We start from the raw sequence: 24727 nt of genomic DNA on the forward strand, positions 1-24727 counted from the left end.
CATCATGTAGCATGACTGATCATTAACTCAATCTCCAGCCCTTATTTAGAGAATGGGAGAGGTGGCTGAAAGCCCCAAGCTTCTATACATGGCTTGGTCTTTCTAGTGACCAGCCCCTTTCTAGGAGCCCACCAAGAATCATCTCATTAGAACAAAAAGCGTTTCCTATCTCCCAGGAGATTCCAAGGGACTTAGGAGTTCTGTGTCAGAAACAAGGGTCAAAGGCCAAATATTAGCAGGAGCCAGAAGCAAAAAACATCTATATATAATTTACTGTTTCACAGGAGGGAATTCCCCCATGTGTAAGTATATGTTTTAAATCTTTGGAATTATTCAACTTATTCTGACCTTGCAGACTGCTTTTTGGGGTCTACTTCCTTCCCTGGAAGCTTGCAGTCTTCTCAAAGTTTTGTTTCTTCCCTTTTCTCCTACCCTTCCCCATTGCACTTTGTGCACCTCTCTTAAGCTTCCAGGGATCTCCCCTGAGCTCTGGCTCCTTCAAGGGCTTCCTGGCTCCTCTAACCTCAAAATCTGCTTCTTCTGCTCATCACTTTTATGCCTTTGCTGAGCATGGGATCTGTTCCCAGGACTTCTTAGCTTCTGTACATTGTCAACTCCAGCTGTTCCCTTTGGGCTCTCAGACCTCTCCCCTGAGATCTGTCTCTTACTCCCAAGCTTCTGATCTGGACTCCCAAACTTTTTTTTTTTTCCTCAGAATTTGTCACTTCCCTCAGCGGTCTGTTTTCTGATGCCCAAGATCTCTTGGGCTTCCAAGCACCTCCTTTGTGCTTGAACTCCTCCCCTACTCTTGCAGACTGTCTACTTGAGCTCTGTTCCCTTTCTCAAGGTATCCTCAAACTCTCTTGAGGTCCCAGGCACCTCCTTTAGCCCATTACACTAAAATGGGTGTAGCCAGAATCACATTTGAGCCTCACAATGAGCCTCATTTGCACATGATAAAACTGAGGCTTACAATAAACAATTGAAAATAAAAAATAAAAAAGCTGAGGCTTAGGTGAAATCACTGGCTCAAGATTATATGTCAAATTGAAAGGCAGGGATTCAAATCCTGTTTGAATCTTATAACCCACATTCTCATTCACACACTTAACTCCCATTAAAATAGCTACCTATGATAGAGAGAGAGAGAGGGAAAGGGAGGGAAAGAGAACTGTATTCCAGGAATTCTGTTGTTTCACTAAGGTAGTTGTTACTACCACCATTATACTTTGAGGAAACCAAAAGCTAAGATTAAAGAGCTAATAAATGGCAGAAAAATAACTGGAATGAGAGTTTTTCTGAATTCAAAGTTGGCATTCTTAATCATTATTTCACTATATTTCCCCATTATATAGATGAGAACACTAAGGCTTAGAGATGTTCAGGAACTACAGATCAAAGTTTATGAAGGGGAAAAATTATGGGTCTTCTCTGCTTCCTCTCAGATTAATGCTAAATAAATAAAAGCCCAGCTGCACCAGACACTCTCCTCCTAGGAACTTTTGAGGGAGGAAATACTAACCAAAGAAAAAAGAGTTCCAGGACAGACTTTTCTATCAAAAGTTGGATCAAATGCTGGCCCCTACCCTCCAAAGGATGTACCCACTGACAAAAAACAATCAGTCCTGTGAGGACAAAGATTATCTGTTTTCTCTGTCTACTTTCTATGGGGATCCTAGGCTGGGGAAGAAAGAGAAATCAAAATGTTTGTTACAAATGAGAAATGTCATTTTATTCAGTACAAGGTAGCAGGTTTCTGGAGCCAAATGAATACAAATACTTGTTTAGGCCCACCTTGAAGTGGGTATAGGAGGCTTAAAATCTATGGCCAGGCTTATTTCCCAGCAAGGTCCCAAAGTCCTAATGTTAGGCCAAATCATAGAGTTGGAGTAGAGATGTTGGGCAGCCTCTCAATAAGGTAAGGACTGACTTGTGGTAGGCTTTTCCAGGCAAGTTCTAGGAACCCATACTGGGCAATGCCCACAGGTTGGATAGTATGCACCTTGCTCTTCCCAGGCAGAGGTACAACATCATGGAACTTGAGAGGACCTGCAGGGGCACAAGAATGACCACAAAACAGGCCACAGAACAACCGTTCACCAAGTACCAGCTCCTTGGCTTTCAGGGCCTTTTTATAGATGGTCTCTTGAGGTTGGAGTGCCTCTCTCTGCAGCAACTGTAGTAGGAGCCTCTGGATTTGGGGGGACTTAAATTGGTACAGATCCATGAGTTGGTAAAACTGTTCCATCCAAGCAGTGCGGTCTTTTGCATATCGTTGCTGCAATGTCCGCAAAACATAGTAGAGTGCCACAAATGTCTCCCATTGAGGCAGCTTTTCCTTTTTCTTAGAGACGGGCTGCGCCTTCTTCAACTTGGGCAATGTGAGGGGCCTGTCTTTTCCCTTAAAAGCTCTGAGATCCTTCTGAAACATCAATGCTAGAGTTTGTTTGTCCACAGAGTCATGGGCACCTGTGAAAATCTCACGCGTGGTAGGATAAAAGTGTTGCATTTCCATCTCTTTGACGGCATTGGATAACTGCTGTACCCGAGCACTCCTGTAAGGTTCTCCTAAAAGATGCCAGTTTATAGCCTTTGGGACTGGAATCCTCTTGATGGTTGATGGGAATACTGGTGAAGGGATGGGCAGTGCTTCCTTCTCTGCCTTGTGAAATTTGGAGAGCTCTCCTTTCTCCCTCAAGACCTGGAAGTCTTTCTGGAATATCAAGTCCAGGGATTTTATATCCACAGAGGGATAGACAGTTGTAGGAACATCCTTTCTGACTGGATAAAGGTTCAACATCTGCTTAACAGCAGAAGATAACTGTTGTGCCTGCTTCTTCCTGTAGGACTCATCTAAGAGAGGCCAACTGAGACGGTGTGGGGTTTGAGGCCTTGTGGCAGCCAATGGTAACACTGCTTCAACAACAGGGAATGGCTCTAGCCGGCTCCATTTTTCTTTTCTTCTAATTGGAGGGATCCCTTTTAAGTGCACTGGACTCAAAACATCCTTATAGGGTTGTGATATGTCTGCATGACTTACTTCTAGGTTCTTCCTGAAGTGTTTAGCAATGGCTTTAAGATTGTATCGATGCATCCATTTCAAGTATCCCTTTGAAGTGAAGTTTCTGAGGAGCTGGTGCAGTCTTTGGAAACTGTTCCTGGAAAGCTGCTCTCCCGCTTCCAGCCTTATTAAGGCATTGTTAATCCAGTCCTCATCTGAGAAGCTTGCTTCTGAGTAGCATGGCCTTTCAGCTGGTGCAGAAGTAAGGGATGGGGCTGAGGCTAGGGCTGGGCCTACGACCTGGCCCTTAGTTTTCCCCATTGGCAAATCCCGGGACTTCAAGAACCACTTCCACATGTCACCTTTGGGTCTATGTTCAGGTTTCTGTGGTTTCCTGATCATATCAGATAAATGGGACTCTGGCCTATGGAGCCCTTCTGGGATCTGGGCCTGTAAGCCTGTTCCCCTCCCTTGTAAAAACATACCCCTAGCTTTCTTCAAGAGCACATCCTCTTGTCTTCTCCAAGAACTTGTCTCAGGGTGTGCTCCAAGAAGTTGACTTTCCTGACCTTTCAAATCTAAATGATCCCCTAACACTTTCCTAGGCATTCTCTGTTTTTCCAGAGCTACTGGGAGTGGCATTTTGAAGGGGCTTTTCAGAACTGTTGGCCACATGACTTTATCCCTAAGTGTGGGATCTCTCTCTCCATCAAGCAATCTTTCTTTCTTAAAAGGCATTTTCCTTATAGTTGTACCTTTTCTTTTCTCAGCAAGAGACTCATCTTCTATTGTTAGCTTTGATAAGCTCACTTCCTCCTTGGAGAGCTCTGTTTTCAATACTCCCTCTTCTGGGAGTATCACCTCCATAAGTCTGCTCTCCCCATCCTTCTCTCTTTCCTCCTCCTTCTCCCTTTTCTCTATCTTCTCCATTTCCTCCTGGCTCAGGCTCTCCTCCTCCTCCTGGCTCAGGCTCTCCTCCTCCTCCTGGCTCAGGCTCTCCTCCTCCTCCTGGCTCAGGCTCTCTTCCTCCTCCTGGCTCAGGCTCTCCTCTTCCTCCTGGCTCAGGCTCTCCTCCTCCTCCTGGCTCAGGCTCTCTTCCTCCTCCTGGCTCAGGCTCTCCTCTTCCTCCTTGCTCAGGCTCTCCTCTTCCTCCTCATTCAAGCTCTCCTCCTCCTCACACAAGCTCTCCTTCTCCTCCTCCTCACTCAGGCTCTCCTCCTCCTCATCCAGGCTCTCCTCCTCATGTGGACTCTCTTTTTTCTTCTTACTCAGCCTCTCGTTCTCTTGAGTCAACCTCTTTCCCTTTCTCCTTCTTTGGGATGAACTTTGTTTTTTATACTTCTTAGCCAAATTCTCCTTCAATTTCTCTTCACTCAGGCTTACCTTCTTTTTCTTCTTCTTAATTACATATTTCCCTTTCTCCTTCCTGGGCAGAATCCCTTCCTTTTCTTCCTCAGTAATGCTCTCCTCCTCTTTCCCCTTCTTAGTTGGACTTTCCTTTATTTCCTTCCCAATAAAACTCTCAGATAAGCCTTCAAACAGAGTATCTCTCATATTCTCTAATAACCACTTCAGCGGAGTCTTTTTTAGTTTATTCTTCTCAATTCTCCCCAGAAGTTTCTTTAGCTGCTTTTTTCCTAACATATTTTGTTCCTGGACTTCCTTTAATATACTCTCTACCTGGACTCTATCTAATAATATCTTTCCCTGGACCTTCTGTAGTAACTTTTGGTTCTCCTTCAAGCTCTCTCCATCAGTCAGTGTTCTCTCTTTGGTGGCCAGCCTATCATCTTCTACTTTTCCCTCTTCCTGACCCAGCTCCTTCTCTTCTTTCATTATTTCCCCCTGTTCCTTAAAAAATTCCCACTTCTGGCCATCCATTTCACTCTTCCCTGTCATGGAACTAGCCTCTTTGTCTTCAGAACGAATCCCTTTCTCCATATCCAGTTTCCTCACTGCCTGTATTCTCTCCTCTTTGGTTCTTTTCCTTTTTTTCTTGGCAACACCCATCTCCTTGATCCTAATGTCATAGGCCAATTCCCTCTCTTCCTGGGACAATTCCTCTTCTTCCACAACTTCTTTCTCTTCCTCAGTTTTTTTCTTTCTTTTAGTTATGCCAATCCCCTTTCTGGCTACTGCTTTTTTTCTGTTAGCAATATGCCTCTTCTCCTTGGCCAATTCACTGTCTTTCTGGGTCAGTCTTTTCTTCAATGCTTTTTCCTCATTTTTCTGGGACTTTTTCTCCACTTCACCAGCGTGTTCCTCCCTTTCTACAAAAATTTTCTCTTTTACCCAAGCCCGTTGTTTTTTTTTATCGCTCTCGTTCTCCTCTTTCTGACCCCATATTCTCTCTTCTTGGGCCTGTATCTGCTCTTGTAGGGCTAGTTGCTCTTTTTTGTGGGTCTGTTGTTCTTTTTTGTCAGTGGCTTTCCTGTCTTTCCCAACCCATTTCTCCTCTTTCTTAGCTTGTTTTTCCCCCGCCATGGCCCGTTTCTCTTTTTGAGGGAACACTTTCTCAATTTCTTCTATCTTTTTCTCTTCTCCTGGGACCAGTTTCATCTTTTCTCTGGCCCATTGTTTTTTATCCTCAGCCTGCTTCTCCACTTTTTGAGCCAATTTTTCCTCTTTCTGATCCCGTCTCTTTTCTTCCCGGGCCTGTTTCTTTTCTTCTTGTGACCATTTCTTCATCCCCCCAGCTTTTTCCTCCTCTCCTGAGTCTGCTTTCTTTTTTTCCCAGGCCCATTGCCTCTTCTTCTCAGTCGTTTTCTCCTCTTTCTGGGCCCTTCTCTCCTTTCCCCCCTGCTTTTCCTCTTCCCCTAGGCCCAGTTTCTTTCTTTCCCAGGATAATTGTCTGTCCTTGGCTTTTTTCTCCTCTTTCTTAGCCTGCCTCTCTTTCTGGTCTTCTTTCTCCTGTTTCCCAACTTGTTTTTCATTTTCTTGGATTTGTTTCTTTTTATAGGCCTCTTTTTTCTTTTTTAACAATTTATTCTTCTCTGTGGTCAATTTAATTTCTTGCTCTGCCAAGCTGCCCCTTTCTGATGCCTGTTTTTCTTCTTCCCCAGACAGTCCCTCCTCTTCACTAGACAAATGTTCCTCTTCCTGGGCTAATTCCCCCCTTTTCTGGGCCTCTTCTTCAACATGTTTCTCTATACCTTGAATGTGTTTCTTCTTTTTGTGGGACTTTTTCTTCCTACCTTTAACTTGTTTCTTTAAGTCCAGAATTAGTTCCTCTTCATCCCAGGCCAGTTCCTCTTCTTCCTCACTTGGCTCTTCCTCACTGAACTCCTTCTCTTCCTCACAGGGCTCCTCCTCTTCCTCACTCAGCTCCTCGTCTTCCTCACCCAGCTCTTCCTCTTCCTGGGACAATTTCCTCTCTCCCCAGACAGGCAACACCTCTTCCTGGGGCCACATGTCTTCTTCATGGGCCATCATAATCTTCTCCCAGTCCCACTTACTCCTTTTCAGGGCTGCCCTTCCCTCTTTCTGGGTCACTCTCTTTCTTTCCCCTAGTCGTTTTTTCCCTTTTCCAGTATCTTTCTTTTCTCCTAAAACTAACTTCTGCTCTTCCTTGGTTAATGTCTTTTGTGGATAAGCCAGTAGTTTTTCCTCCCAAGCTATTTTTTCTTTCTGATGAGTCAGTTTCTTCATATCCTGGATCAGTTTCTCCTTACCCTGAATTAATTTCTTCTCTGGCTTACTCAGTTTCCTTTCTTCCTCAGCTATTTTCCCATCTTGCCTGGCCAGTCCCCGTGCTTCTTTTTTTAATTTCCTTTTCTGTAAGGCTAGTTTATCTAAGAAAGCAACTTTCTTTTTCTTGACTTGAGAAAATGCCTTGTCCTTCTCTAATGCTTCTTTTCCCCTTTGTCTTCCCAACTCTGTCACTTCTTCCTCAACAATCTCTTTATCCACCTTTTCTGTTATAGTGGATGGTTCTTCTACCACTCTTCCCTCCAATTCTGAGGAGTCCTTTAAAAGGGGGCAGATCTTTTGGAATAGATCCCAACTGGGCTCTTGGGGAGCAAGAATCACCCAAGCCAAGTCCACCAATTCTTGACCCAGATCCCTTAACATTCCTGGATGGGAACTTGCTATCCTTGAGGTGGCAAGATAGCAAATATCATTCCGCCAAGACCTGGTGTCTGATTCACCCGTGTGTCCAGGGGCACCAGCCAAACCTTGGTCACCCTTTCCAAGTTTCTTCCTTGCATCTTTTTCTTGTTCAGCAATCTGCATGACTTTTTCTTTGGGCTCTTCTGCAGTCGTCTTTGAAATATCCTTCAAATTTTCTTTCTGTTTCAACTTCGCAGCTACTTTTTCATGGCTTTTTTCCACTGCCCTTTCCCAGAGTCTTTTCATGAGTTCTTGTCTTTCCAGCTTAGGGAGTATCTCTCCATAATCTTTCATGTCATGTTGATCTATGGCCCTCATAATCTGTGTGGCTTCCACTGCCTCTGTGACTGCCATGTGTCCTCTTCCTTCTTCTGTGGCTTCCATAGCTTCTGTAGCTTCTGTCATGACCTCCTTTGATTCAGCAACCTCTTCAGATTTGGCTGGGCTGAAAGTACTTAGTGGCAGCTCTGGCTCTAAGGCAACATCCTCAGTGTCAATTAGCTCTGATTTCTTGGCCTCTCTCTGTTCACCTTCATCCTCTGAAGGCACCAACATAGAGCTAAATTTTACAAACTCTGTCTCTCTCTTCTTTCTGGAAACTCTCAGGTCCTTTTTAACTGCAGAGATATTGAGGAAAATATTTAAGAAAAAACAGAGGCCCTGAGTGGTAACCTTTGTAATATACAGTTCAATGAACTTCCATAAGAAGTACAGAGGCAAAGAGGACTGAGGCTTTATGGCACAGAAATGCTTGTCATTTTATCCTAGCTTCCATATCCTGAAGAAATAAGACCTTGCTATTTGTTGTGGTATATGTGTTTCCTTCCCAGGAAGGTTACTTTCTATGGAAAAGAATCTCTACGTAATTATGTTCCCACTGATATAATTTCAGATATCTTTTTTTAATGTTTATTTATTTTTGAAAGAGAGAGGAGGACAGAGGATCTGAAGTGGGCACCGTGCTGACAGCAGAGAGCCCTACGCAGGGCTCGAACGAGATCATGACCTGAGCTGAAGTCAGATGCTCAACCGACTGAACCACCCAGGTATCCCCATTTTAGATATCTTGGCCTTACTGACCCTGTCTTTTGGTGTCCTAAGGTGGGCCCCAAATATACCCCATTTATTACCCCATACATACTAAGACTTTCTCTCTTTTCTTGAATATATGTCATTCTTTTCTTTCGTTTGGTGATCTCTTCAGGTATGAATGTTCGTTTGACAAAGGTCTCAGGTTCACCATCCATTGATATGTCTAAAGAAAAAGGAGGTTGTTGGTCTCTGTGTGACAAGGTCAGGTTTTCATTTAGCTGCTGCTCCACCCGTGTAAGCAGGCACTGGAGGTCGTTAGCTTGGATCCCCAGCAGCTGGTCCAGAGAGGTTTCTCCAATAAGTTCCCGCCTATAAAAGTCAAGAGGAAAAAAGGATGATACCAAGCCAGTGATAAAACTAGATTTGAAGAAGGAGGAAGAGGAGGGAAGGAAGAAAGGAAGACAGGGAGAAGGAGGAGGAGGAGGAGGAGAAGAAGAAATTACAATTGAAGAGGCAGAGATAAAGTGGCCATTTAGGACAGAGTAGTCTGAAGTAAAGGGTTGGTAAAGAAGAAAGAATCAAAGATAGCAAAGAATCAAGTCATCAGGGAGATAAAAGATATTTTTTTGGTTGGAAGGTTTGTAGACTTGAGTCTCGAGGAATCTTAAGGATCAGAAGAAGGGTAAGCACTGGGGAGAAAAGCAAAGAGAAACAAAGAACATAGTGGGAGGAAAAGAATAGAAAGGGTTATAGAAAAGGAGAATAAGCAACCAGATTCTGGAGGTTAGGAGCTAGAAAAAACAGAAGGGGGAAAGCCACTACACAACTTACTGCATTTTTTGGAGGGTTTCTTGTTCCTTCAGCAGGCCTACCAGCATGCTCTTACTTTGGATGCCTGTGACTCTTATCATAAGGTACAAAGCCTTAGCCCGCACATTTTCATCACTGTCCATCAATCCCAGACTCAGTGGAACAGCAAAGAGATGGCTCATGATGCCAAGCATATCTAGCCCCTCCCAGGCTAGCTCACGGATGCATGGGTTGGGATGGAGTGTATCTTCCAGCAGGCGACAGGCAGTCTCAGAGCACAACCTTGGAGATACTTGGTAAGTGGCAAAAATTTGTGCCAGGGCACTAATATATGTTGTGTACTGGTCTATAGAACAGTAAACTGTGAGGCTGAGGATTGCCTCAATTAAATTATTTAGAAGTCCTTCATCAAGTTTTCTTCCTGCCCAATTTCGGTTTATCAAGCTTGTTAGAACATCATAGAATGTTCGTTTCCACCACTTGGATTTATCCCTCTCTCTCCTCATTGAGATGTTCTCTTCTGATAGAGGCATAGGTGACAGTGTCTGGCGTCTGATGGGTTCAGTCATGTCCCAGTCTGTATCTCGGTAGGATGGGTACAGGTCATGGCATAAGAAGACTGGGGTACCGTCAGGCCAAAGGCAGGCACGGATAACTGAGTTGGGGATGTAGCCATCAGGAGCAAAGGGCCATTGCCGCCCTTTACCAAAGAAGCCATGCAGTTTATGATAGGGGTTCAACCCATTCCAGCCAGCCAGCCGTAGTTGAGCAGGAACCACATGTGGGGGATGATTATGCTTGGGGTCAGGAATAGAAAAAGCAATATCCTTATCCTCCAAAAAATGTAATTTGGGTTCCACTTGAATCAGAGAAGGCATACGTCTCTCTTCCTCTACAACATGGGGCACAGTATTGTCAAAAGCAATGACCCGTTTGTTAACAAGGGCCTCTAGCCCCTGTAATTCCTGCAGCCCTTGTCCAAGATAGACAAATTTGGGTACAAGTACTATTTCAAAAGAAAAGAAGAAGCTAGGCAGAAAGAGTTTAGGGTCTTCTTGTATTTCATCTGCATTATTTAGGATAGCTAGGTGAATCAGCCGAGCAGGAGGGAGCAATTTTAAGCATGATACCAGGTAAAGACTCTGGTTGAAAGTCAAAAGCAGGTCACCCCGATTACTGGCAAAGCAGAGTGGACCAAAATGCAGTGCTGAATCCAACTCAGTTATGAGTCTACCATGGAAGTCCCAGATCCGGACTGAGCCGTCAATGCCCCCTGTGACAAAAAGTTTCAGGGAGGAGCAGACATCAAATGAAGTGATGGCACACCGGTGCAGGCATTTTGTCTCTTCAAACATAGAGCTTTGTTTTGATTCTGCAGATTGCAGAAAATCTTGATAGTGCCAGAGACGCCAGCAGTGGTTGTCAGTGATGGCACCCACAGAACCCGGCAGCAGTATCACGTGTTGCAGGGGGCAACTACAGAGAATTTTGCTTATGGACTGCAGGATTACCTTGTTCTTCCACAGCAAAGCTTCTGTCAGGTATACAGTATTATCCATGCCATAGGAACAGAGCAAGGAGTTTTCCTGGGGACCTTCCAGGGTAGACAGGGCCAAAACTGCCCCAGAATGAACAGTCTTTTCTATTCGGGCATAGCTATAGTGGGAGAGGATTCTCACAATGCCACTGTCATGCCCACAGAACATCAGTCCTACTAGGCCCATACCCAAATGGGACTGTGCATAGGCCAGGCAACTTACTCTGTCCCTAGAGTTTACTGAAGTGCATACCATATACTTGGCTGTGCAAGGCGAGCGCGTTGCATCAAACACCAGCACCTCTGAGCTGCCTGTTGCCACAAAGAGCTCCTCATTGTCTGGGTCATAGGCCCAAGCCACAGCCTTATCCATGACAAGCAGAGGCCAGGTGAGAACCAGGAGATCTCCTGTCACTGGAGACAGGAAGCGCAACAAACCATCCTTAGTGGCACACAGGATCCGAGTCCAATTTCGGCCACAGCAGACCCGGTGCACCTGCTCAGGAGCAGAACCACAGACATTGAAGAGGCTATAAAAATAAGGCAGGTGGTGCAGTGAGAAAGCGTGGGTAGTCTGGCAGAAAAAAGTGGTGTTATCAATAAACTGCAGTTGCCGCAGACCCTCACCAATATCCAGCTGCCGCAGCAAGTTCCCAACAGCAAGGTTCCATTCCCTTACTGTGCCTTCTCGGCCTGCTGTCAGTAAGGTGTGGATCTCTGGCCGGCTGTGAATGCATACAACTGATGAGGAATGGGCCTGGAAGCTGTGGAGGAAGTTACCCTGGTCTAGACCCCAAGCATGGATCTCTCCATCCTTGTTTCCAGCATAGAAATATCCCTGAGAGACACAAGTGAAGGAGCAGGTGATGGAAGAGCCACTGCCTATGGGAGTGAACTTTCTTACCTCTTTCAGCTGGCCCTGACCCTGGTGGGTGAAGACCCTTACCTTATTCTCACAAAGGGCCAGGAGAGACCCCTTGGGGCCATTCAGGGAAAAGCCCTGTACAAGCTCATGACCAGACATGGGCACTGTTTGTGCCATCTGGAGGTCCCTGCCATTTGGTAAGATAAGCCAGGTAACCACAGCCCCCAAGGTACCAGACAGCAGCACCTCCGTTTCTGGGTCATAGCAGAGGCAGCTGATGAAGAAACGACAGGGCACTGTGCCCAGGGATATGAATGCTCGATGGTGATCTCCAAAGAGCCACAGGTGCATGTCACCACAGTAAGCAACTAACATGTGGTAGGAACCTGTGTGGACCATTGCTTCAATGGGCGGTACTTGATCCATCACACAAAACATCATCTTCTCCATTGTTCCTTCTGCTTCTGTATCTTTCTTCTGTATCCAAAGTATTGCCTAGAAGAGGATGAGAGATGAAAGTTGGACCATGGAGGCAGATGATCTCCCAAGAGTAAGGGGTATGAAGGGTTGAATGTTTAGATCGCTGTTCCCTCTTGTAAGACTAAGGAAAGACCGAAGAACTTAACTTTGGGAGTTTCCTAATACTAGGATTTGGGTATGGGATAGAAACATGATTCTTAAGGCTCTTTCCTTGGCCTTCAGTCTGCTTTCTAAGGAATATGAATTCTCTGGACCTGAAACTAGAGGTGAAAAAGATCACTGCATCCAGGTCAGATTGAGAAACGGAGATAGATATTAAAATGAGCTAACTCAGAATCCCCCTCATCATTCTGAGATGAGGACAGTTGAGGTATGATGAATATAAAGTGGATTAAGAAGGAGGAAAAAAAAAGGGAGGTAGCTTTACCTGTATTTGGTTTGAATCTGGTTCCACCCAGTTTAAGGAGATGAAATAGTTGATGTTGATGGAGTAGAAGCAGATGAAAGGCTTGCTCTGGGGATGGTGAGGCTCCTGGTACAGAGTCTCAGGCCAGTCACTCAGTACAATCACCTCATTCTTTGGTTTCTCAGCAGACTGAGAGAGAAGAGGCCTGTTAAAAGGCCTAAGTCGCCACTCACTCATTCATTTAATAAATATTTATTGAGGATTAGCGGACATTTGTTGTTTTTTCATTAACCAACATTTATTTACCCTACCACTGGAAAGCACTATTTGGGGGAGTCATCCCTGCCTCACCCTCACCCACATCTTAATTCAAAGTACCTCCCAGCCTTTCTCAACCAAGTTTCCGTAAGAAGTAAGCCCTAATGTCCTAAAGTATCCATTCTACATGAGGCATTAATTTCTCCCCTATGCATCTAGAATGTTACTAGTTATGTATCATCCTTAAGAGAAATGAGAAAATAGCCCCTCAAATCTGTTTTCCATGGTTCAGGTGAGGAACTCTTGAGAAAGGGTGGTATGTTCTAGTACACACACTGGGGATATGATGCTGAGCAAGAGAGACATGGCCTTAGCTTTCAAAAGATAAGAGTCCGGGGCGCCTGGGTGGCGCAGTCGGTTAAGCGTCTGACTTCAGCTCAGGTCACGATCTTGCGGTCCGTGAGTTCGAGCCCCGCGTCAGGCTCTGGGCTCATGGCTCGGAGCCTGGAGCCTGTTTCCGATTCTGTGTCTCCCTCTCTCTCTGCCCCTCCCCCGTTCATGCTCTGTCTCTCTCTGTCCCCCAAAAAATAAATAAACGTTGAAAAAAAAATTTTAAAAAGAGTCCAGTGGGGGAAACAGGCATTACATAAACAATTAACAAATGTCTGTACAAAACAAATAAGTACTTCCAAAGAAAAGAATACAATCCTATATGAGTAAGACAAAACAATCCAACCTTGGCAAATACTCTACCTCAGTTGGAACAACTCTTCAAAGTCCCTGCCTATACCCAAAGGACCACTCCTGTCAGCGTCACACTCATGATACACTCCCTATGGGAAACTCGTACTTCACAGACTTAGAATGCCCATGGCATGCCCGTGGGCATCAGAGCTAGACACTTTGGCATGTCCCTCTTTCACTATTCCGATATGCATCCAAGGAAAACGTGTGCTATTCACAACATGGAGTGCTTCAGCTCTAACATTCTGTATTCTAACCCCATGGGTGTGTGTGTGTGTGTGTGTGTGTGTATGTGTGGTGTATTAAGGATGATATATGTCTTTCAACATGTTCACAGTAGGACATGTCCAACATACACTATCTTCCAATAACAGAGTTTATATCTAGGACATAAGGACATGAACTCCTTGTAGGGATCAGCCAAAACCGAGGCTCATAAGTCTACTTCTGAGGTCCCTTTCTCAGCAGTATAGCTTGTACTATACTGCCTCTTGAACACTACTCCATGAATCTAACTCCCCAAGTTTCTCTGCATCCACAAAGGACCTGAGACTATATTGAGGCAACTTAGAATCTCTTTATATTTGTCATATTCAGATCTTTGTGTGTTCTGGGAGAATACAGAACACAATGCTGGAGACAGCTTCCACTGCCATTGCTGGTTCAGTGACAGCAGCAGAGTTGAGAGAAAGGATGCTGGTATCTGAGCTCTCAATCTCCCATCCCTCTTCATTGAATCAGAAGGCTAATTTACAAACCCCTTACTCCACTAATTACCATTCCTCTCCTCCTTTTATGTACAAATGATTCACTTACTGACTCAACAGTATAAAGGGTTTTCTCAGGAAGACTCTAAAAGACTATCTTAAACCCAAGTAATGTATCTGTGCCTAGAAGTACTGTTGCCTACTGTGTATCAATCCTCCTCCTTCTATCCCAGTAAAACTCAGCTCTTGTTTAGGGTGATCATGGCCCCAGAAATTATGGCAATACAGAGTGGCAACTGTAGCACTCTAAGGCTGGCACAGCTCTGTACTTTCTGACCTTCTCTCTTCTACCTACTTGCAATTTAAAGCTGATACCTGGAAGTACAGGAACTGTCCTGCAACCTTAAGATGATAAGCTAAAATATTAAGGATAGCGAAAAGAAAGAAAAAGAACATGGGTCCTTGACATGTAAAGACAAAGGTATCTCCTGCTTGTTTAATCCATGTGAACTCACTTTTTGGTTTTGTTTTGTTTTGTTCCCAGCATAATGTGTTTTAATTGTTATCATCTTAGTTTAGAGGGAGGAATTGTTTAGGGGTATGGAAGGGCTCCTCCCAAGGAGGAGCTCACATGCTGCCCAGGAACAGGCTGCCCTGGCAGGGATAATTAGTCCAAGCCCACCAGGTGCTGATCTCACATACACGTCACCTTTAGATCCTTCAGCATATTATTTATGAAGAGTTTCAAGTCCTTCCACTCAGGAATAAGTCTGGGTGACGGTGCCATCTTTGTGACATTCCAGCACTTTACAGACATCATGGCTCACAGAACCTGTGGGACGTAAACATGACTTAATCACATCTGATGTGAGACTGGAAATTGAGGGAACTGAGAGAGGGAAGAGCAACAGGGAAAGTGAGAGAAGGGGAGAAGCAAAAGCATTAGGAATAGAAGAACCTCTCTTATTTCAGAAAGATTGGAGTGACAATGAACTACTGACACTTGCAGCAATGGGGATGAATCTCAAAAACATTGGTGAGGGGAAGCCAGACACAAAAGAACGGGTACTACATGATTCCATTTAGATGAAATTCTAGCAAAGAGTAATCTGACCTATAGGGACAGAGCAGATCAGTGGTTACCTGGGTCTGAGAGACTGGGAGATTCCTGAGAAAGGGTAATAGGGGACTTTTTGTAGAAGTGAATGGAATCTTCTATATCTTGGTGGTTATATGAGTACACAAATTTGTCACAAGTCATCGAAACATACACTCAAAATGGGCCCACTTTATTAGATGTAAATTATACCTAACAAAATTGATTTTTAAAAGAGGATAGGAGTGGAGTGGGAGTTTTAGGAAGTCTAGAAATGGAAAAAATGTGGCAAAAGAAAGCTGTCAGGTGAGCTTAGGTGAATCAGTTGCAGCACAGTTGAAAGAATACATGAGCCTGGCTTTGCAACCCTTCCTTTCTAAAAAAAAAATTTTTTTAATGTTTATTTATTTTTGAGAGAGAGAGCGTGAGAAGGGAAGGGGCAGAGAGAGAGGGAGACACAGAATCCGAAGCAGGCTCCAGGCTCTGAGCAGGCAGCACAGAGCCTGATGCAGGGCTTGAACCCACAAACCATGAGATCATGAGCTGAAGTCAGATGCTTAACCACTTAACCGACTAAGCCACCCAGGCACCCCCGCCCTTTCTTTTTTTATTAAGATTTTATTTTTTAAAGTACTCTCTGCACCCAGCATGGGGCTAGAATTCACAACCTTGAGATGAAGAGTTGCATGCTCCATGGACGTGAGCCAGCCAGGAGCCCCACCTTCCTTAATTCTCTTCATTGTGATGCTCATTGTTGTATATACAGTTTTTAGACTTAATTATATCTATCCTACTTTACTACTGAATACTTTATGTATATAAGTCACTCACATGTTCAACAAATGTTTATTTGATGTTCATTATATGCCAGGCCTCTCAACCTAGAGCTGGAGATAAAGCGAGGAACAAGAATGATTATCTGCCCGCCTGGAGTTTACTATCTAATATGGAAGGCAGATACTCAACAAGTTAAAATAGATGTCAGGTTCTGGCCAGATGCCAGACTAAAATAACCTGAAAGTCTCCCACTTACGAACTTCTAGAAATTGTGGATAACAAGAGGCTGAATTCCAGGAGCCAGCAATGAAGAGGGGAGAAAAAAGCAAGTAAGTGCAAAGCTGCCTCTGTGATAGTTCTGAGGAGGTATAGTTATCAGAACCCCAAAATGACTGTAATGGCTAGAATGGCTAGGGTAGTGTTGCCCTGACAAAGAGAGGACATAGGACTTGGGCTCATAGGAGATAAGGAGCCAGAACTGAGACCCCTTCATTACCTTGGAAACAGACACTTCCATGGACAGAGCTGGCTTATGACTCACTCTCTGAAAGCTTACACACCTTTTTTCCAAGCATGAGTCAGGAACCTACATACCTCCAAATTCCAGGAGATACCCATCAAGTTCTCCGAAGTGGTTCTCTGACATATACCTCACTTGGACTGACAAGGAAGAGGAGCGAGGGGGGGGAAGAAGAAATACCACAAAGCACACCAACCATTCTCTCTAAAGAAATCATGTAAAATCTAGACCTGAAAGGGCAATAAGCTAAGGGTCACAAAAATCTCCTTTACAATCTTAGCATGTTCTGTATGACTTATGTGACATCTATTGTTCTCTAATGAAATTCCCAGAACACTGAGAGTCACATTTAATAACCTGTTATATGTGTATATTAAAAATGCTAAGGAAGAGGGGTGCCTGGCTGGCTCAATCAGTACAGCATGTGACTCTTGATTTCAGGGTTGTGAGTTGAAGCCCCATGTTAGGTGTAGAGCTTATTTTTTAAAAATGCTAAGGGGGCACCTGGCTGGCTCGGTTAAGTGTCTGACTTTGGCTCAGGTTATGATCCCATGTTTTGTGAGTTCGAGTCCCACATTGGGCTGTCTGCTGTTAGCGCAGAGTCTGCTTCCGATCCTCTGTCCCCCTCTCTCTCTGCCCCTCCCTGCTTGCACACACACACTCTCTCTCTCAAAAATAAATAAACATTTTTTTAAAAAATGCTAAGGAAGAGAGCTTTCCTCTACTTGCTAGAAGGGATGCTGCTGGATTCATGAATTGCTTAATAAAGTCAATTAGATCTTAAAATTTAAAAAAATACTAAGAAAACTACCAAAAAGAAAGAAACAAATAGAATGTAAGATTGAACCAGTTGAGGAAGGGGATATGAAATAAAAGAAATACATATCAATCCAATGAAAGAAATATACGATGAAACATCACAAGGAAAAAAGAGGTATGACAAATAGAAACAGAGTAATAGAAACAAGTCAAAATATGTCATTATAGAATAAATACAGACTAAGCTCATTTGAAGACAAATTTTCAGATTAGTTTTTTTTTTAATGAATGAAGTATAGTTGCATGCTTTTAATAAGGGATGAATCTAAAATGTAAAAACATAGAGGGGTGCCTAGGTGGCTCAGTGGGTTAAGTGTCCAACTTCAGCTCAGGTCATGATCTCACAATTCATGGGTTCGAGCCCTGCATCAGGTTCTGTGCTGACAGCTCAGAGCCCAGAGCCTGCTTTGAATTCTGTTGTCACCTTCTCTCCCTGCCCCTCCCCCACTTGCGCTCTGTCTCTGTCTCTCAAAAATGAATAAACGCTAAAAAAATAAAATAAAATGTAAAAACATAGAAACATTAAAGTATCATTATTACCATGGCCTTCTGTTCTGAAAGCATCTAAAATCAATAAAGAGAATCAAAGATCTTTGCAAACTCAACTTCAGCAAGACCAAGAGATAAGTATAATCTGTAAATAATAAATTACTTATAAAGGCTGAGAAAAACAGCTGAAATCAGTGGCAATTATGACAAAAGAATTGGAAATAAGAAACTATGGAGACAAATTTGAGATGGAGGGAATGGTAATTATGGTAATTTGTTATCGCAGCAATAGAGAAATCAGGCACTAACATTTTTTGGGGGGAAAATTTATGCACCAAATACTTTCTGTGTATTGTCTCATTTAATACCAACAACCTTCTGAAGTAGGACCTAGCTATATTCCCACTCTGCAAAAGAAGTTAATTAGTCTACCTATAGCCAGACAGCTAGTAAGAGACAAAGCCAGGATTCCAACCCAGAATGCGTGACTACAGAAGGCACACCTTGAACTACTGAGCTACACAACCTTCCTAGAGTCAATGGAGCTCACAGAACTTACATTAAGGGTGTCCAAGGTGGAAGAGTATCTCATCAGCTGAGCTCAAATGTGAGCCTCATTTGTCTAGTTTCATAACTGCTAATTCGCAAACAATCAACAAATACTTGTTGAGATTCTACTTTGTAACATTTTGCTTTATAGTATTTTGCTACCAACTGGGGATCCTAAGTTCAAAAGTAGACACGGTCTTCAAGGAACTTCAGATTGTTAAAACTGGATAATTGCTGTAATGGAGCACCTGAAGGTGGATGGGGCACCACAGAAATAGCATGAGGAGGTTGCCAGGCAGATAAGGCTTACTCAGACATTCCAGGAGGAGAGGATGGCACAAACACTTAAATGTATGATTTGTGCCGGAAACTACATAGGAGTTAAATATTCTTACAGCACAATGTTCAATAAGGCGATAGAAGAAAAATGGCTAGACAGTTAGGAGTTACTATTAAATGTCATACTAAGGAGTTCGATTTTCATATTGAAACACTGAAAAACAGGGGCGCCTGGGTGGCTCAGTCAGTTAAATGACCAACTTCAGCTCAGGAAGGTCATGATCTCACAGTTTGTGAGTTCGAGCTCCACGTCGGGCCCTCTGCTGTCAGCACAGATCCCGCTTTGGATCTTCTGTTCCCGCCCTCCCCCCCCCCCGCCGTCCCTCCCCTGCTCATGCTCACTCTCTCTCAAAAATAAACATTTTTTAAAAATTAAAAAAAAAGAAACACTGAAAAACAGTGTTAGCAGGGGAGGGATGTCAGATTAACCTTTCAGAATATGTACTTGTCCAGCCTGGAGCTGGATTGGGAATCAGTCAAGACAACCTGCCAGGAGGCTACTGTGATAGTAGAGATGAAATATAATTAAATATTCTGATGGAGAGCAGTGGGAAAGGAAAAGCAAATGACAATAACAATATAATATATTTAGGATAAAAATATTTGGGGGGTAGGATTTATAGATATTGCAGATTATTTGGGTATGGAGAGTCAGGAAAAGAGAAATCTAGAATGGTTCCTGGGTTTCTGGGTTAGGCTTTGAATAAAATTTGATATATTCAAATGGGCTAAAGAAGAGTAGGAGTGGGTTGTTCCATTGGAGGAGGTTCCTTTGGAGGAACAATGATCGGTTTGATTTTGGATTTGTTGAAGTGGTTATAGAATATCTGAATGAAGACAACTAAAATGAATGGGTCTGGAGATTGGGTAAAAGGTCTGGGTTGGAAACAAATCTACGAAATGACCAGTCTGTAGGGATTGCTGAAGCGGGGGATCTGGAGCAGCTTGCTCACAGGGGGCTATGCTGCATGAGAAGGAGACTTGATAAGCAGACAATTAAGGGGGCACACACTGAGAAGGAACAACTATAAAGAGGTAAGACGTTCTTCCAGAAACCTGAGGAGGAGAGTTTCATGAAGGTAGGTCACCTGTAACAGAGAGGCCAAGTGAGACGAAGAGTGGATTTGGCGAACGGTACCGGTGTCCATTAAGGGAACAATATCAGCAGAGCAGTTATTCCTGAAGTCAGCCTGGAAGGAGCTGAGGAATCAGTGAAAAGTAAGAACCTTAGAAAAGCTTCAGGATGAAGGGAAGAGAGGGGTAAGAGGAGAAAGCTAGAGAGGAGAGGGATAGAAGAGTTATGTGGGAAAAAAATTTTTTTTAACTCCAGATTTTTCATTAAGTTCAACAGACATCAAATTATTCTGTCAAATTGCTATAAAAGTTCCTAACTGCTTATTCTGAATTTCTGCACTTACCTTGCCGAGGACCAGGGCAAACAGCTCCCAAGCTGGCCCCAGAGTGCTTGGGAGGACCATGGTGGCGACTCCTATCTCTAGCTGAACATTTCCAAGCATTTTTCTTCCATCTAGCAACAGTCAACCACCTCACTTTAATTTCTACCACAAGAAAGGTTAAACCCTCCAGAATCCTAGATACAATTCTCAAGGACATTCATGGGAAAACCAAAAGATTGGCCCCTGGAGGGAAGGTTTGTTTGTTTTTTGTTTTTTTTTTTTTGTTTTTTTTTTTTTTTAAATGAGATCATTGAACGTGTTTAAATGTCAGGAGGAAGAAACCAAGAAGGAGAGTGAAAATACAAAAAAGAGAGAGCAGGCTGCTACACCAAGCTAATGTGATGAGAGATGAGGGTTAGATTGCACAAGCTCAAAGACTCTCTAAAACCTCCTCTGGTAATTTAGGACTAGGAGCTCTGGGAAAATGGAAAATGCCTGACACTTCTGCCCAAAACCTGAGCTAACACTCCTTTCCACCAGGTTTGCAGTGAGAGGCATTTCACTTTAACCAGTCTTGGCCTCAGAAAGGAATGCTCTTCTCTTTTTCCCTACTAGAGCCTTTATTTTTTTAATTTTTAATTGAATTTTTTAAATGTTTATTCATTTTTGAGAGAGAGAGAGAGAGAGAGAGAGAGAGAACACGAGCAGGGGAAGGGCAGAGAGAAAGGGAGACACAGAATCCAAAGCAGGCTCCAGGCTCCAGCCTAATAGCACAGAGCCTGACACAGGGCTCAAACTTAAGAACCCTGAGATCATTACCTGAGCCGAAGTCAGTCGCTTAACCAACTGAGGCACCCAGGCGCCCCTCTACTAAAGCCTTTTTTTTTTTAATGTTTATTTTTGAGAGACAGAGAGACAGAGCACAAGCGGGGCAGGGGCAGGGGCAGAGAGAGAGGGAGATGCAGAATCTGAAGCAGGCTCCAGGCTCTGAGCTGTCAGCACAGAGCCCAACTTGAGGCTTGAACTCACGAACTGAAGATCAAGACCTGAGCCAAAGTCAGATGCTTAACTGACTGCGCCACCCGGTGCCCCAGGCCTTTAAAAAAATTTTTTTAATGTTTATTTTTGAGAGACACACAGAGCGTGAGTGGGGAGAGGGGAGAGAGAGACGGAAACACAGAATCCGAAGCAGGCTCCAGGCTCTGAGCTGTCAGCACAGAGCCCCAGGCAGGGCTCGAATCCACGAACCTTGAGACCAAGACCTGAGCCGAAGTCAGATGCTCAAACGACTGAGCCACCCAGGCACCCCAGGCCATGCCTTTAAAAAATAAAGTAAAATAATGAAATTCAAAAGGTTTTATAATGAAGAAGTGCAACAGAACTTCAGGGTGCTATTACTATGAGAAGTGAAGGAGCCATGCTGAGACTGAGGTATAGGACAGACAAAAAAGCAAAACTTCGCAAATAGACTTACGTTTACAATCCTAGATTCTGCCACTTCGATGTTTCCTGTTGCCCTTTAGACTTCTCAGACTGAACAAAGTCTTATCTCACCTACAGCCACATGTCTTAATGAGCTCAGTGGGACCGCTGCCACTCAATATACATTCTCCAAGTTGGGAAAAACCTATGACTCACGTCGTACAAAATCACAGGCTTCCGGATTCCCTCTTCATTCCCTCCTAGTTCACACACCTTTCTCTTCCACAGAAGAGAACATGCCCCTATTCTAGAAGAGACAGACTCTCATCACAGTTTTCCACGGAAAGAGTGTCACTAGCTCCAACATCATAATGGTTCAGACTCCCTCAATAACCCCCCCACCCCCACCCCCCACACATGTCTAGTGATACAGCACTAACATTACTAAGAACCTGAAAATCCCCATATGAATGTGCTAAGTGCCAGGACGTAGGAGGAATCTGGCCCTTTGTTATAGTGGAGTGGGGTCACTACAGTGCATTGGGATGGAGAGGGCTTAAAAACTGACCTTGTATGACAGAGTGGCATTCGGTCATATTACATCAGATTACAAGACACACTACTGTGTTGGGGTGGGGGAGGGTACAGTGGGAGGAGCCTGGCCTGTTTACACCTGCCAGGAACTGCTTGAAGGGACTGTTGCTGCATCGTCTCCCATAATGCCTTAAACCAGGGCTGTCAAATAAAATAGTTAAATTTGAATTTGATTCCCAGTTAAACTTGAATTTCAGGTAAACAATATTTGGGACATACTTATGCTTTAAAAAAGTATCAGTGTTTTAACTGAAATTCAGACTGGATGTTCTGCGTTTTTATGCGCTGAATGTAGCAGCCCTCCTTAAAAGCACTATTATACACATCTGCAGCCACACAGCTAGATCGTGGTAGGGCCACACACTCCAGGCATGCCCTTGGCTGCTATGCCAGTCACCGGACATGCGGGCATGCGCGCGTGAGGCTATGGCCTTTATGACAGAGGCCCTGCATCAGCGGCCTGCGTGTGCAGCTGGCTCTGTGTGCTGATAAAGGGTGTCCCTGTGCCCTGTACGAGGGGAGCGCCGGGGCCACATCATGCCCAGAGAAGCCGCAAAGCAAAACCTGTTAATAAAAAGCAACAGTGATAGGAAACAGAGCAGTCAGTACCTAAATATTTCTCTGGCTTCTTTCTGCACCACCTCTCACAGAGGCAAGTAGGTGGGCAGGGCGGCCACTGAAAGGCAAATCTGAAAGAGATCACCTGGGCCGCCCCGCCTCCCTCCTTCTCCTTTGCCTTTGGTTTAGACGCCTTGACGAAACCGATGTCTGAGCGGGTTGGTCTAGAGCGTGCACGCTGCCTGAGCGGCAGCAATCGCTCACTTCGGCGCTTTCCTCCGTGAAATCCTCCGCGCGGGCCGCACCGCCGCCTTGCTTGGGCTGGTAAAAGCCACTACCAAATTTTGGCGGGAAAGCACGCGAGACCCATCCGCTACGCGTGCGTGCGGGCGGGCACACGGGTGGAGCTAGGGCGCGCGCGGGATTCAGATGCGCGTGCGCGCGCTGGCGCGAGATGGCGCCATCCCAGATGGCTCTGCACGGGACCCCCACTTCCTACCCCGGGAGCGCGCGCAGCTCGCTCCGCCTCCTCCGTGGAGTTCCGCCGCTGCCTTCCTTGGTCGCGCACGCGCTCGGTTCCTTTTTTCGAAGGACTCGCGGCTCGTGTGCAGTTCCGAGCTGGACCCTGGAAGGGAGGGACTGAGAGAACAGCGTGAAAGGGTGGCCCGGCGGGAAAAGTGCGGCACCTGCTTTGAGGCGGGAGACTTCGTCCCTCCAGGCAGTGGGATAGAAAGGCACTCAGCGGCCAGCGGCTTCCACCCCCGGTTTGGGCCGCGGAGGCGTAACTACATTTTCCTACGTCCCTGGTGAGATGCTCCCTAAGCCGTACCTTTATCCATCTCTGCCAGGCACGCGAGGGCTACCGACTAGATTTTCCAGGGTGCTGTCGTGTCCTGCAAACTGCAGTTGCCAGCATGATCCCTCCAAGTTACGGGAGTCTCGCCTTTGCCTTCAACTGCCCCTTTTCTAGAAAAACTGGAGTATATTATCGATATTTCTTTTCTCTTGTTCTCTCTTGAACCCACTCTAATCAGACTTTTTTGCAGCTATCACTCAACTAAAACTGCTCTGGTCAAAGCATTACCAGTGATCTTCATTTTGCTAAATCTAACGGTTGACTTTCAGCTCTTACTCGACTCATTAGCAGCACTTGACAGAGTCGATCTTTACTACTACTTCCTTGATAGACTCTCTTAGTTTCTGTAACCTACATTCTTGTTTTTTCTCCTACCCAGTAGTCAGTCCAGCCATCTCTGTTTCCTATCCTGACCTTTCCCTGACCTCTTCATGTTAGAGTTCTTCAGGCTACCGTCCTTGGTCCTCTTCCTTATTCACACTCACTTCCTTGGTCATTTTATCCAGTCTTGTGGCTTCAAGTATCATCTATATATCATCTATATACTGCCAAATTTACAGTTCCAGTCTGAACCTGTCTCCTGAACTCTAGACTCCCATATCCAGTTGCCTACTAGACCACTTCACTTGAGTGTCTGATAGGCATCACAATCCCAATTTGTCCAAAACTGAACTAATGAATTTCTAATCTTCTTCCCAGTATCAACTTCTAACTAACTTGATGGTGCTTCCAGCTTTCCACCTGGTCAAGCGAAAAACCTTGGAATCATCTTTGACCCTTTTCTTTCACATTTATATCCAATCTTATCAGCAAATCCTGATGGCTTTACATCTAGACAGATCCAGATCTGCTCAATATTTCTCACTTCTTTGGCTTCTCTCTGGTTCAAACCCGCTATCCTCTAGACCCTCTGAATTATTGTAGTAACCTCCTCAGTTATCTTCCTGCTTCTTCCTGCCCCCATCCTCTGACTCTATTACCACAATTTATTCTCCATCAGAGTTTTTTTTTTTTTTTAATGTAAGTTAGATTGTATCAATCCTCTGCTCAGAACCCACCTATGGTTCCCATCTCATGCAGGGTAAAAGCCAAAGGCCTTAAATGGCCCAAAAGCCATTATAAGATATCAGGAAAATCTGTATGGTACCCTAGAACTAAGAGAGAGTACCCAAACAAGGACAAACTTGGAAGGATGGTCCCTCTTCCACGACGGGGGTTCAGACCTTATTGGAGAAAGTATATAGTTCAGCTCACTGAGTAGCAAAGAATTTTGCTGGTTTTCCCAGGATGGAGCTGGTCTACAATATCTGGGCAGATAGAAACCAACCCTCTGGAGTGCAGACAGTCCACAGCTGGTCAAC

General features: G+C 44.5%; 1 protein-coding gene across 1 annotated transcript; it reads right to left on the reverse strand.

Annotated features, from left to right (window-relative positions):
- Nucleotides 1-1656: 1656 nt before the first annotated feature.
- On the reverse strand, nucleotides 1657-21685 carry LOC106980258 (WD repeat-containing protein 87-like). The gene is made up of 6 exons (XM_053210404.1): nucleotides 21411-21685; nucleotides 14660-14782; nucleotides 12263-12430; nucleotides 8975-11850; nucleotides 8253-8512; nucleotides 1657-7728 (listed from the first exon to the last, which is right to left on the reverse strand). The coding sequence occupies exons 2-6, from the start codon at nucleotides 14735-14737 to the stop codon at nucleotides 1877-1879; spliced, it is 9234 nt and encodes a 3077-aa protein (XP_053066379.1). The 5' UTR covers nucleotides 14738-14782; nucleotides 21411-21685; the 3' UTR covers nucleotides 1657-1876.
- Between the last annotated feature and the right edge of the window lie 3042 nt (nucleotides 21686-24727).

The sequence above is a fragment of the Acinonyx jubatus genome, chromosome E2, assembly GCF_027475565.1.
Source record: "Acinonyx jubatus isolate Ajub_Pintada_27869175 chromosome E2, VMU_Ajub_asm_v1.0, whole genome shotgun sequence".
NCBI classification, from domain to species: domain Eukaryota; kingdom Metazoa; phylum Chordata; class Mammalia; order Carnivora; family Felidae; genus Acinonyx; species Acinonyx jubatus.

What these genes read in the sequence shown, in the direction of transcription:
- LOC106980258 (XM_053210404.1), bottom strand. Translation starts at nt 14,737, where the DNA reads ATGGCACCGTCACCCAGACTTATTCCTGAGTGGAAGGACTTGAAACTC. An exon ending in ATATGCTGAAGGATCTAAAG is followed by an intron (nt 12,431 to 14,659) that starts GTGACGTGTATG and finishes CTTCTCTCTCAG; the next exon opens with TCTGCTGAGAAACCAAAGAA. An exon ending in CAGATTCAAACCAAATACAG is followed by an intron (nt 11,851 to 12,262) that starts GTAAAGCTACCT and finishes ATCCTCTTCTAG; the next exon opens with GCAATACTTTGGATACAGAA.